Raw genomic sequence first — 13989 nt, forward strand, 5'->3', positions numbered from 1 at the left:
AAACTGACATTTCTGTGGACTCCTTGCACGACTTCGACAGAAGTACCACAGACTGCAAATTGTTTTTCAAAGGCCATTTAACACCCGCCCGCCGCCCGCCCGCCTTCCTAACCCGCCAGGCTCTCAGGCCGGCTGCCCTCCCCGTCCGGCGGCCTCTCTCACCTTGGCGACGGCGACTCCCCGGACAGCAGCGCTCGGGCTGAGGCGGCAGCAGCAGCTGCGACGGGCCCGGCGAGGCGGCCCCTGCTCCAGGCACTGCCGGGCCTCGGCGGCTCCCTCTCCGCCTCCTGCTCCTCTCCAGCCAGCGCAGCAGCCAGCCCAGGGCTCCGATCACCGCGCAGGCGGCCACCAGCTCCCAGGCCGGCCAGCGAGCCCAGGCGGCCCTCCACGGCCCGCCCCAGGCCGGCCATCCGGCCGCTGCCGCCCAGCGCTCCATCCCCTCCACCCGAGCCCGCAACGCGCGCGCGCAGAATCCCGAACGCCCTTTGGGGACAGGACAAGTACCTCAGGAGCAGCCTCCCGGCTTCCGTCCTCCCCGTCGCCGCGACCGCCTCCTCTCCTCCCCCCGCCCGCCACTTCGAAGGTCCAGCGCGCAGGCTCCTGGCGCGAGGACCCCCCTCCCCCCCCGTCCCGGGCTGTTCAGCGGATTGCCTGACAGAATTAGATTTTTAATACAATTTAAAAACCTTAATATTAAAAAAAAATCCCTTTCTCCCTCTTCCGCTCCAGGCGCGTCTCATGACTTGGCAGGCAACCCCAATGTCTCTTGCGTGGCAGACAGGCATAAAGTCGCCCGTTGTTATGCCTGACAGGGTGAGGGTCCCAACAAAAAGTGTGTTTGGACGAGGGGGCAACTATTCAGGTATCCCCGCCACCTGGTCGCGCCTTCTTCGGCAAAGGGAGCTAGACAGCGAGGCGCGGCGCTTTTGAGTTTTCTGAGGAGTTATTTTGCCACACTAGGGTGGGGGAAGTTAGGAGGGGAAAGCATACTTAGGGCCTAAGCGACACGCTGCCCAATCGCAGCCAAGAACGTCGCCGTGGAGGCCGCGTTGCATTGTGGGGGGGAAACGCCTATGGGAATTCGACGGTCGTGCAGCCCAGGAAGCCCCGCCCCCAAGGCATAGAAGATTCTCTGGTTGCCGTAGCAACGCCTGAGCGACCGCCCTGCAAAGGCCAGAGACCCAGAGAGGCAGATTCATGGAAATTGTACAAAAACCTCCGGTCCCCGATGGAAAATTGCGGGGCGATCCTTTCAAAGGAATGACATAGGGGGCACAGAGCGCGCATATAGACGCATATACTTTTGGAGTTGGAAAGTGCCTGGGAGGTCTTGTAGTTCAACCTCCTGCTCAGGGCAGGAGACTGCTATAAGTAGGCTTCTTGTGCTCCGTCCTGCCCCGCATGTGGTGGAGTCTCAATAGAAACCGGAAGTAGGAGCTGCATTTAACCCCTTTGTCCTTTTCTCTCCCCCTATGGACAAGGAGTCTCTAGCCGCCACGTGGCTGCTTACCTGTCATCTGCAGTCAGGCAGTCGTTTTGCGAAGTGCTGCAAGTAACTTTAAAAAGTCTAATACTGCTTGCCGTACCCCTTTATTTAAAAGCTGCAACCCACCCCATATAATTGTTGTCAATGAAATAAATAAATAATTTGATTCCCTCTCTTCACAAGCTTTCAACGTATTTTTTTTATTTAAACACATGTGAATCTCCATTCTTCTCTGTTTTGGGCAAGCTTTTGCAAGTCACACTGACCTTTCTAACTTCCTTTATTTAGCTTTACTTAAGTTTCCTCCCTTTTGAACTAGTCCCTGCAGAATTTTATCATAATAAAAGCCACAGAAACCTTTTATGAAAAATAGTTTATTGCACAAAATCTTTCAAGAATGTTTATGCACAACTTAATCCTTTTTTAAAATCAACATGCTTTTAAAATGTCACAATCATTAATCAGTCAAATACAAATGTAACTGTTCTATTTGGATCTCTCAATTAAAATGGTTATGAAAGTGATGTTTTTCCTTAGCAATACAATTTGACTCAACAATGGATTGAAAACAGGTGACATGTTTGAATGAGAACAGTTAGATGTTGCTTTTCATAAAAGTTCTGTGCGGCGCACTTGGGCAGGTTTTTTGGAGAAAGAACTTGTGGTGACCAGAGTGATATACTGCACACAGGGAGATAGATCTAGCAGGTTCATTAATGGTAATTCTGGGTTATCAGAAGGGAAAAATGCACCCATTAAATAGAAACTGGAGAGAATGACATAGCAGGAATTAACTCTAAATTAAGGTGGAGTTTTGGTTTGGGGGAGAGGCATCTGCCACACCAAAATATAATTTAACACATTTTGATTCATAATGACCAGAATATTTACTGTTAACGCTCCCTTGCCAACTAGTACAGCTGCCTGCCTGTGAAAACTTCCATAGCACTGAATTCAACATACATTAGTAGCAGCAATACACAAATTATCAATGTGCAGTCAGTCAGTCATCCTTTATTGCGGTCATAGACCAATACTATCAATGTGCATATATCATTCTGGAAACCATCCTGCCTTCCTCAAACATGGAAAACCTTTCCTGATAGACGGAGGAACATTGCCTGAGTGTATGATGAGACTGCCTTTACACATAAAAAGGAAAAACTGAGCTAACCAGATGCACAATCTCCAAACAACTTGGAAGACAGTGAAATTAACATACAACATACTGCAGTAACTTGCAGAAACATCTGCCCCAGCAAACAGTTTTACTGTAACACTATGAAAGGTTTGAAGAAAGTCCTCCAACAATCCTCTGCTAGAATTTACAAGGAATACTGAAGCCTTAAAAAAAAACCTCTTTGTAATGAAATATTATTTCTGGGTTTCCCTCCCACCTTTTTCCATTAAAAAAAAAAAAAGGTGAAGAGTTGAACCACTGGGGATGAAGAAACAAGCTCAGAAAGCACTTTCTGATGCACCCCCCACACACACACACCCTGGATCCCCTTGAGAGGATTATTTGTCTGATTTCTAAAAGCACTCCAACATTAACAGAGGCACCAGTCCAAATTCCTTGGCAGAGATCTGCGTGGCTAATCTGAGACTGCAAAAAAAGCTGTCTCTTGAACATCCCAACAGCATCCCTTTAGCCAAGAGTCAAGGCTCCAAAGAAAAAGGTCTAGAAAGGTGGTGAATTATGTTTCCTTAGGTTCCCATGGTTCCAACAAAAAGTTGGAAAATGTGTTTTATGTTTCCCAAGTTTAGGTCCGCAAGCTCCGCCTCCTCTAGTCAAAATGAGAGGTAACGGCAGACAGAAATAAAAGAGGGAAGATGTGGTCCTGGACAGGAAGGGAAGTGTCTTGTTGGGTGAATGAAAAGGAGACATGAGATTTCCTTTAACTAAAATACAACATAATTGGCTCTTTTCTCCCCAAGGAGAAAAACCACATGCTTAAGGCTATGCTGCTTTATGAATCTACAATCTGGTTCTCTGAAAGAGCTGGTCAGAAATTATGAAACCTTGAAAGAGGCTGCATTACAGCTGTTGTTCTCAACTTTGGGTCCCTGGATAATATTGGACTACAACTCACATCATCCCTAACCAAAATGGCTAGGAATGATGGGAGATGTAGTCCAACAATATATCAGGGCCCAAGGCTGGAAACCTCATGCATTACAGTACTGAATTCAGTATTCTGGACACACAAGGTAATCAGAGCAACTGTGAATATTCCTTAAGATGCTGGCTTCTTTTATGCTCAGTAAATCCTCCATGGGTTCAAAAAGTTGAAATACTCAGAATTCATACTTATCAGATCCTCTCCTCTAAATAACACAGTGAACTAACAACAGCGACATGAATATCCCATTGGTGCAGATTGCGGAGCTGAATATATATTAATTATTAAATAGTATTAACTTTGGTATTTCAACACTACTGTATGTTGGCTTCCTCTTTAATTTAGCAGGTACACAAGCTTCAAGAATGTAAACAGCAGCAGCAAAAAAAATCACTCATTACTATTTACGCCATAAAATAGACTGGAGTAGTATAATCTATCAGTGTATCTGGATTAGTCAATAAAGCTTTCAGTATTTCATCTTAACAGTTGATTAGTTTTACAAAATAGACAGCTCATGTCACATTAACTGAGATTCCTTCCCCATAAATGTAAAAACCCTTTACATTTAATAAGTATCTTTCCTTCATATATTATGAACCAAAATGAAACTGACTTACCAGTTTCAAAATCAGTCAGTCTGAACATTGTTAATAGTATTCTATGTGTTTAAAACTCATGTAAGAAGAGATGTAGAGATTCAAATCTTCCAAGATTAGGTCAGTTTTTACAAGCAAAATTGTGGGGGAGGGATTACTCTGTCCCTAAAGGAAAGTGGACCATCAACCACCTTAGAATGACATTTTGCATATCGTTCTTCCCACATTAAAACATTGCCTCTTTGATAAATGTGTTTAAAAGAAGCCTAATTTACAGATTGTGTCATTCTCAAAGGATGAGGAGATCCACAAATCATTTACACTGTTAATTCTCTATCAATATACCTACCCTGAAGTCAGGCCTGGACTAAACATCACAGTGTACATGAAAATGGTAGCACTTTGACTATGATTCCAGTTTTCTCCTTTTCTTCTGTAACATCTAGTAAATATTAAGCCACTTTAGGTTGGGGCAAAACCAGCTGTATCTCCCCACCACCAGTTGAAAAACTTACCTAACATCATGAGTAAACTGTATTAAATTTTAATGAGGGGAGAAATGAGACCCGGCTGCCATTTTAAGCGGCAGCTGCATGTGTACCGTAATGAGACACTGCAGAAGGGTAGGGGAGAAGCTACACAGAGCTGCCATTTCAGTAATGTCTAGCTCCGGACTCCACAATCCAACTGCTACAGCCCAGACTTCCGTATCTTTCAACCAAGATGGCAGCGCCTCCTACGTACCTGATGGCCCATCTGTTCCTTCTAGCAGTGGTTTTCAACACATCCTGGAGTGCAATCTAAAGTAGGCAAAGCCAAGCTCCTATGCTTCAAAATGTAAGCGGAGATGGCTTTGGACCCTCAACTATGGGGCAGGGATGGAAGAGAAGGAAAACTAAGGCTTCAGCTTACCAATGTTAGGTCAGCAAGGTGCATCTGCAAAAAAGTGAGCAATGCACTCCAAACTAGGCATTAGAGAGTAGAAGGGAGAGAAAAGTTAAAGCTAACAGAGATTTATAGGCAATATATAACATTCATCTTTGAAAGATATAATGAGTAAATTAATTACATTTCAAAAAAGCTCTGATTTTAGGGCTCGCTTTCCTAGGCCTCATATATACAATATTTTTCCAAACACCAAACTTAGGATGAAGTATTAATTTTAAAAAAGATGGGGGGAATCCTACTATATAAAGCTCATTAAAACAGATAGTCCAGGACAGAACAAATTTATACGCATCCTGCACTGGAAATGTCTTCAAGAGAACAAAAGAAGAAAAAAAGTGCAAAAAGCAGCTGCAAAAGTATATCCAAGCTCCCTACTGGCCTTTGGCTCGGGATCCCCAATCTATTAACTTTGAAACAGGCCCAGTTGATGCAATGGGACTACTTCAGAGTGGGTAGTTTGGAGACGTGTGGCTACCAAAAAGTTACCGGTTTGCACTGATGATGCTTTATGCTTCTCTAGAGGGTGTGATTACGCAAAAAACGTCTGCAACGTCAACAGCCATAAGCCATGTCAGTATGGAACACTCAACATTCCCAGTGCCAAACCAAACAGAGTCATTATCAAAGTTGCTTCCAACTCAAAATGGTGGAAACCGTCAGGAGACCAGTTTCGCGCCACAGCCAATTCCTGTCTCGCTCTAGCCATTACTGAACGGAGGAAAGAAACCTCCGAGTCTGCTCAGAGACTTCTCGATGCCTCTCTCCCCTCCACCCCACCCCAGATATCTCCAACTCCTCCCAGACAGGTGTAAAGGAAGACACCTCTTTCTTCAAACAACATTTTGCATACCGATGTTTTTCGTGTTTGTTATAAAAAAAACATAGATGGAGAATTCTCAAGTCTGTTTAAAAAATAAAACAAATAAATAGTGTTGATAAAGATTTTTACGTACTTAAAGCAGTAATGAAGCTAAGTGACAGAAAATGAAGTCACTGGGTCAACCCTTCTCTTTCTTCAGTGCTGCGATGAGGTTCTTTTAGAGCCCGATGGCCTGACTCCATTGCAGGGAAGGGAGAAGTAAAGTCCGTTAACTGCCCTTCTATCTGCGTCCACGAAGACATGGATTCGTGTACTGTTACTGTGTGCTCTTCCACTTGCCGCTGAAGGCTGTCCATCTCTTGCCTGGAGAGCAAAAAAGGAAGCGAGAGAGAAATACCTCAGCAGGCTGCCTGCTTTTAAAACAGAGATTGAAAAAGCTTAGATTTCACCAGGCCAGGGGTTCTCAAGCAGCAGTCCTCCAGATGTTGCTAAACTAAAACACCCATCATCCCCAGGTACAATTTATTGTGGCTAAGGATGATGGGAGTTGTAGTTCAGTGACATCCGGAGGACCGCTGGTCGAGAACTCCTGCACTAGGCCATTATAAAGCGGATGTCTCACGAGACGACTACAAGGTAAAGCTGCAACGCGGGAGGCTTTGTAGTTCAGAGAAAAGGTGACGAAGCGGAGACATGGTAGAGGTTTAGAGACCATTATGCATGGTGCAGAGAGGGTAGATAGAGAGAGGGTTTTCTCCCTCTCCCCAACACAAGAACCAGGTGTCAAAAAATCAACCACTCTCTTCACCCCATTCCGACATGGAAACCTCTTGGGTCTACTTTACCAAGGGAACAGATCAGAACTTGCACTGTGTATCATCCCAGTCCCTGGGTATACCTATAGTGTGGCTCTTTGGATCATCAGGACCATACTGGAGACTGCATACAAATATGTATTAACATTATGGGGTCTTGAGCAGCTTCCTAATGAGGCAAGGCTATAACCATGGGGATTTTTTTTCATTTACAAAAAAGGTGACTAGTGGCACAGGTGACAGAGCTTTATAAAATCATGCATCATGTGGAGAGAGCTGAAAACCACAGTGGCTGGGGACGATGGGAGTTGGAGTCCAGCAACATCTTGGGACCCCGGTTTGAGAACCCCTGATGTGCACTGATATATATGTACTGATGTGGATGTACATAAACTTGAAGACTTCACCAAAGACTTCAAAAATTAGAGCAGAGTTGCCAAAATATAACAACATACATAGCTAAATCCGACTGTGCCTGGTAAATACATTTGTAGTCACCTATATTAGGCAGCAGCGATACAGGAAGGTGCTGAAAGGCATCATCTCATACTGCACGGGAGATGGCAATGGGAAACCCCTCCTGTATTCTACCAAGAAAATCACATGGAATGTGACCGCTAGGAATCGGCACCAAACTGACAGCACAATCTATCTAAATATCTGATTTACTCACTTGAGTTGCTTGAGGCAGCTGTTGAGGTTCTTTAGAGGCTCTTTATTCCCAGCGGTCGGGGGTTTCAGCAGCTCTTCCAGCAAAGCTGCAGGCACAGGACAGTCGGGAATCTTCACCGGAGTCACAGGGTTTGAAGAATTAGTCTCTCCTTTCAGTTCTTTCCTCTTTTTAAAATGGGGGGGGGGGAAGAAAGCAATCCATCAACAATAAGCAAACTTCTTCAGTGCTCATACTTGGCAATGCACAGACAGACTCCTGCCTGAAACTTTAAAGAGCTAATTAAGATACCTTCTTCATCTTCCCATGCTTCAAGTCCAGCTTCAGTTGCTGGTTCTGCTGGAGGAGCGTCTTCATGCTGCTCTTCAGTTCGGTCACTTTCGCCTGAAGCATGAACTTGTCTTTTTGAGTTAAAGACAGGTCATCCCGAACCACCTCCAACTCTGTCTTGATATTCTGGAAAGAAGAAGTTACTTCCTTGGTGAATGGATCTATGGACACTGGGGCAGTGCACCATTCAAACACAAGCTGATTAACTTAACCAAACGATCTAGGTGCTGGATAATCGACTCCCACAGATATCTACATGTGGGACAGAATTCCAGGCGAAGCCCCGATGCAATTAAAATGGGACTTAAGTTAGTCATGGCACATATGCTGGTAACCTCCAGACTTGACTTCTGCAATGCACTCTATGTGGGGCTGCCTTTGTATGTAGTCTGGAAACTGCAGTTGGTACAGAATGCCAGGTTGGTCTCTGGGTTATCTCGGAGAGACCACATTACTCGTGTGTTGAAAGAGCTATACTGGCTGCCGATAAGTTTCCGGACAAAATGAGACAGTTTATCTATCTATTTTTCAGATTTGTATACCGCCCCAAAATTTTGTCTCTGGGCAGTTCAGAGTGACAAAAAACAGGTTAAAACACAGGAAATGAAAACCTTAAAACAATTTAAAACTGGAGTCAGATTAAAAAGCTTGGGTGAAGTGTTAAGTTTTCAGGTGCTTTTTAAAAGTTGTCAGAGATGGGTAGGCGCTTATTTCAGCAGGGAGCACATTCCGCAATCTCGGGGCAGCAACAGAGAAGAACCGTCCCCATGTGGCTGCCGGAAAAGTCAGTGGCAACTGGAGACGAACCTCTCCGGATGATCTCAATGGGCGATGGGGCTCATAATGAAGAAGATGTTCTCTAAATTGCCCATGGACTAAGCCGTTTAGGGCTTTATAAGTTATAACCAGCACTTGGTATTTCCTCCGATGGTACTTAGTTGTGATCATTTCCATGGAATATTATAAGAATTAACAAATATTTATATAACGCTTTTTAACAAAAGTGTTCAAAGCGGTTTACATAGAGAAATAACCAATCAACCAACCAACAAGCTGGATCCCCATCCCCAAAGGGCTGACAATCTAAAAAGAAACATAAGAGAGACACCAGCAAAGGTTACTGGACGGGTAGGGTACTGCGCTGGAGGTGGATAGGGCCAGTTGCTCTCCCCCCGCTAAATAAAGAGAATCACCATGTTTAAAAGGTGCCTCTTTGCCTAGTTAGCAGGGGTAATAGTATCGGTTTTCAATTGTGAGGAGACGTTAATATCAGGCCATTTAGGTTGCATTAAGTTTCCTTTATAGCCAGGTAGGGGGTTGAATTTTTGCAGTCACATTATGATACTGGGCTTTACAGTTTCTGGTTGGATGGAAAGGCAGAGTAAAAATGTTTTAAGGTCAATAAAACACAGTTATGGCCAATCACCACCATTTTCCACACCAAGAAACCCAGAACCAAGATGGCCACCGAATTTCTAGCTGGAGAGTTGGCATTTAATACCAGCCTCAGAGAGTTTCAGATTTGTGGACACCTTATTGGGGCTGGGGATAACAGAAGTTCATTTATTGGTTTATTTATTCTGGCTGGGGATGATGGGAGTGGTAGTTCAGCAACATCTGGAGCGCCACAGGGTGGGAATCCCTGGACTACACCATCGTTCTTGCAAGATTTCAGTTTGGATCAAATACCTGCAGGACAACTTGTATTCCCTCCAACTCTTTCTGGCTGCGTTGCTCAGTCAGGTCCAGCTGCTGCTTCAGGGCTTGGGCCTCCCTCTCCTTCTGTTCTACCTCCCACTTGAGGTCTTCAACCTGCACGTAGAGAAAAGCTTTTCAATATCTGACCACAACAAAGAGTTCCAAGGCTGTAGCTTTCTGCGCAGCTGTGCAGTTTAAATTCCACTGAAGGCAATGAGATTTGGCCGATGTAATGATACAAGATGACAGCTTTAGTCTGTGGCACAGAAAAGTCATCTTCCCAATCAAGAATCTCTGGTTAAGGAGTAAAGGTGTTTGCTGGATCAGTCCAAAGGTCTCTCTAGTATCACATTTGACTTCCCATGGCAGCCAGGAAGATGGTTCCGGGAAGCCCATACACAGGGAATTAAGGCAATAGGCCTGTTGTGGTTGGGGTGCTGCACTAGGACTGGGGAGACCCGAGTTCAAATCCCCATTCAGCCATGAAACTCATTGGGTGACTCTGGGCCAGTCACTTACCTCTCAAGCCTAACCTACCTCACAGGGTTGTTGTGAGGATAAACAAAATCATGTACATCGCTCTGGGCTCTTTGGAGGAAGCGTGGAATATAAACGTAAAAATAAAAAGATATACTGCCTCTGAAACTGGAAGTTTCTTTCAGTGATCATGGCTAAGAGTCACTGATAGTCCCTCCTTCAATGCATATGTCTAATCCCCTTTTAAAGACACCAAAGACAATGGCCATGACCACATCTTGCAGTGATGAGCACTTTTCCCAGGTCTACCACAACCTTTCTGAGATCGGGTGACCCAATTAGTAACACAACAAGAAGTTGGGGGGAGAACTAATCTGCCTACTTTCCTGTCACTATAATCTTAGTTGATAATTACCATCTCCACAAGTTAGCCCACTTCTGCCTCAAATGTTCATACATCCACCATCTTGAATTTGGGTGGATGACATTAAGATAAACGACACCATTGGAGTGTGTCTCTTTGTCACTACAACTGGACCAAATTTGATGCAAATTGGGTAGGCGGTTCCCAAGTTAGCCCACTTCCAGCTCAAACATTCACACATCCGCCATCTTGAATTGGGATGGATGACATCACCACAAAGTACACCAATGAGGTGTCCCTATGTGGCCCTAGAACTGTACCAAATTTGTTTGAAATTGGTCCAGGCATTGTGAAGTTGATGAGGATAAGGATGGATGGACGGACGGACACACACACCTGTGTGATCTCATAAGCTTACTTTCCTTAAGGAACGGAGGCTAAAATGCAAGTTTGGCAGCACCACAGATGTAGATAATGACATTTTAATATTGGCCATCCTCTTTAATATTGGCCATCCCAGCTCCCCTAACTTATGTCCTGCTCAGCAGGGAGGAACACGAAACGGATATCGAGTTTTCACCTCTTGGTTCGCTACCGGCTGCTTGCTGAGTTGCTCGTCCAGCTGTTTCTGCAGAAGCTGGAGCTGGGACCGGGTTTCCGCCAGCTCTTGCTGGAACTGGGACACTTCTTCCGAATGCTTCCCATCTTTGAGCCTGGAGCAAACACAAAGGCCGAGGCTTCTGCATTGGGCTCTAATGCCACAGTTCTCAAAGCTTCTTTTAACACACTGAAAGTTGAAAGTATTTCAATGAGCTTGCCTATTTTCCATCCCTAGAGGTGCAGACCTTGTCCAAAATCACAGCGAGTATTTCTCCCCACCTCCCACCAATAGTACCCAACCACCCCAGCTGTCTCCTGTACTCGAGGGAAGCAGAATTGCTTAAGAACCGGTTTCAATCATTCCCGAGGGTGAAGCCACTGACAATTCGAGAGCAAATAGGCAGAAGAACCTGCTCTTTCACCCCGTCAAGAGAGCAAGCTCTTAACGATAGGCCTTGTGAGAAGTGCAGCATTTCGGCTCCACTGTGGTACTACTCACTGCAGTTTGTCCACCTCAGCCTGAAGGGTCTGGATCAGTGCTTCTTTGGCTTGCAGCTCCCGCTTCACCTCGCCGAGTTCAAGAGCGGCAGCTTTATAATGGCGGCGGTTATGCGCGGCCTCTGCTTTGGCTGTGGCAACCTATGACAGCAAGTTGCATTGTTTTAGTGGTGCATTGTTATATTCTAGCCGTTCTCTCTCTCTCTCTCTCCTTTTCCTGCGCCATTGCCTTATAGCCCTAGATGGCTTAAGGCCTGTCTACCTGAAACAGGGCCTTCTCTGATATTTTCCTGCCTAAGATTAGCTTCAGGGGCTCTCCTCTGGCTGCCGTCATCTACAATGGTATGGCAGGTGACCACTAGGGAAAAAGCCTTCTTGGTGGTAGCCCCTCGTCTATGGAATGCCCTCCCCTAGAGAGGTCTGCCTAGAACCTTCCTTGTATTCATTCAGATGCCAGGTGGGAGCCTTCCATTTTCAGCAAGCTTTTAATCTGTAATTTATTCATGTATTTATTTCTACATTTATAGAAATAAGTGTCAGTTGAATGATATATAAATATAAATAAATACAAAACATATGTTTTGTTTGTAGGGGTGTGCACAAATCAAAAGGGTGATTTGAGAACAAACCAAATTGCCGGCACCCCAAACTGATTTGTTGAAAGCAGCTAGCTTGGCCAGCTGCCTCGAAGGATCACCCGAATCGATTTGGGCGATTCGTGTGCCATTTTGAGGCCTGTTTTGCTGGAAAAATGGGCCTCAAAATGGCGGGGGTTTTTCCCTGGGGAGAGCTGGTCTACCAATTGGCACTGGCAGGTAGACCAGCCCTCCACCTTGCAGGATAGGTCTACTTGGGTAGACCTGCAATTATTCAACCCGATCATTCGAACCACCAGATTTGACCCAATTCGCACAAATCGATTCAGGTCAAATCGGGGTGTGTGTGTTTCTCCTCAACCCTGAATCGGGCCCCTCTATTTTGAGAGCAATTTATTTGGGGTCAGATTTGCAAATCACCCCGATTCAACCTGAATCGATTTGATGGCAAATCTAATTGCACACTCCCATCTCATTGTTAAAAATTGTAAAGATTTTTCTTCTGGGGGAAGACAAAAACCTGCCTCCTGGTGAACAGAGAAGAGAGCATCCCAATGTCCGAGCCACTGGATGCTGACAGATAAGGAAAGTGTCCACTTTAAATCTTTGTAAGGTGCCACTGGGCGATCTCTCTTTCAATTGACAAATGTCTTCTACTACTACATTTTCCCAGCAAAATACCGCTTATTTATGTATTATTGTAAACTTTACAAAATTAGTGAATGATCATTTTCAGAGGAAGTGGACGCTGTCCATGAAAACTTATGTTGAAATAAATTTAATCTTTAAAAAGTTGCTATAAACAATAAGTAATACAAGACTCTCTGTTGTTTTTATAAAATTAAATGTGAGTGTATGGCCAAGAAAGTGCTTATTGGAGCAAAGGCAACAAGAGAGGTTGATATAATTGGAAATCTCGGTGTGCAAGTAAGATGCAGGAACTTGATATCCATTCTCAGAACCTTCCGATTCTCTCATTGATGAGTGTTTATGCATATGCACAGCACTTGGGTCAAAAATCTTTCTGCAACAGTTTGGATGGCCTTGAATGCTTAGGATGAAGCACACCAGCCAAGCCCTTACCTGCTCTTTAAGGTCACTGACTTTACTCTTCTCTTTTTCCAAGGCCATCTGCAAGGCCCGAATGAGCTGTTTCATTTGCTGGTCCTCCTCCTCTCTCTGCTTCAGAACGGCCTGGACCTGAGGTATCATGAAACCAAAAAGGATGGGTTAGACCAAGGAGCACCAGGAAGATTTTTTACCGCTACAGTTCGTAACACCCTTAACCTGGGGTGCTTGAATCCTGTCTATTACCCTGACCAACAGCTCCTGAAAGTGCATGCATTTGGCTGATGATCCGGAGTAAGGCTTTGCCTCTGAGGTGTTCGGTCCTCCCTCCTCCTTTCTTTGCTTGCCCCTCCTCCAATCAAAATTTGCCTGGTAAGCTTCCAGTGCTGGCAAGTATAAACTGTAGCATGATGGGCAACAGGATTACATCTCCAGAGATCGTAGATTCAAGAGTCCTCCTCATTCTCCATACAACCCTCACAATCCTGCAGCGATTACTGATCTGGTCAGACTATGGACCAAAAGGCAACTGGGTGGACCAATGGCCTGACCTAGAAGGCAGCTTCATATGGATGGCCACCTTCAGCCTCAGAGGCAAGATACCTCTGAGTAGCAGTTGCAGGGGAGTAGCAGCAGGAGAGAGGGCATGCCCTCAGCTCCTGCCTGTAGGCTTCCAGCAGCATCTGGTGGACCACTGTGCAAAACAGGATGCTGGACTAGATGGGCCTTCGGCCCAGTCCAGCAGGGCTGTTCATCTGTTCATATGTTCATGGGGATGGGCCATAGCTCAGTGGTGGGACATCTGGTCTGAATGCAGAAGGTCCCAGGTTCAATCCCTGGCATTTCCAGGTAGGGCTGGGAAAGACTCCTGTACTGGGGACGGGGTGGTCGTTCAGT

At 45.2% G+C, this 13989-nt stretch overlaps 2 protein-coding genes across 6 annotated transcripts in view; both read right to left on the reverse strand.

Moving 5' to 3' along the window:
* The window catches only part of ANKLE2 (ankyrin repeat and LEM domain containing 2), a 32016-nt gene extending 31442 nt beyond the window's left edge, over window positions 1-574 (reverse strand). Inside the window, exon 1 of one of the 2 annotated variants that reach the window (XM_053279716.1) lies at window positions 505-574. Coding sequence is in view for 1 of the 2 variants with exons in the window: in XM_053279715.1 (XP_053135690.1) it covers window positions 163-436 (274 nt within the window). In the remaining variant the exon portion in view is untranslated. Of the gene's footprint in view, window positions 1-162 lie in introns of both variants that reach the window. The other variant, XM_053279715.1, reaches the window with a different exon arrangement.
* A 1270-nt stretch (window positions 575-1844) lies between these two features.
* The window catches only part of GOLGA3 (golgin A3), a 43517-nt gene continuing 31372 nt past the window's right edge, over window positions 1845-13989 (reverse strand). For all 4 annotated transcript variants that reach the window (XM_053279706.1, XM_053279707.1, XM_053279709.1 and 1 more), the window contains 7 exons: window positions 13108-13224; window positions 11430-11569; window positions 10911-11043; window positions 9481-9603; window positions 7753-7917; window positions 7465-7628; window positions 1845-6339 (listed from right to left, as the gene is read on the reverse strand). In XM_053279706.1, coding sequence (XP_053135681.1) covers window positions 6147-6339; window positions 7465-7628; window positions 7753-7917; window positions 9481-9603; window positions 10911-11043; window positions 11430-11569; window positions 13108-13224 — 1035 coding nt within the window. In that variant the 3' untranslated portion in view covers window positions 1845-6146. The remainder of the gene's footprint in view (window positions 6340-7464; window positions 7629-7752; window positions 7918-9480; window positions 9604-10910; window positions 11044-11429; window positions 11570-13107; window positions 13225-13989) is intronic.

Source organism: Hemicordylus capensis, chromosome 15, assembly GCF_027244095.1.
Source record: "Hemicordylus capensis ecotype Gifberg chromosome 15, rHemCap1.1.pri, whole genome shotgun sequence".
In the NCBI taxonomy this organism is placed as follows: Eukaryota; Metazoa; Chordata; class Lepidosauria; order Squamata; family Cordylidae; genus Hemicordylus; species Hemicordylus capensis.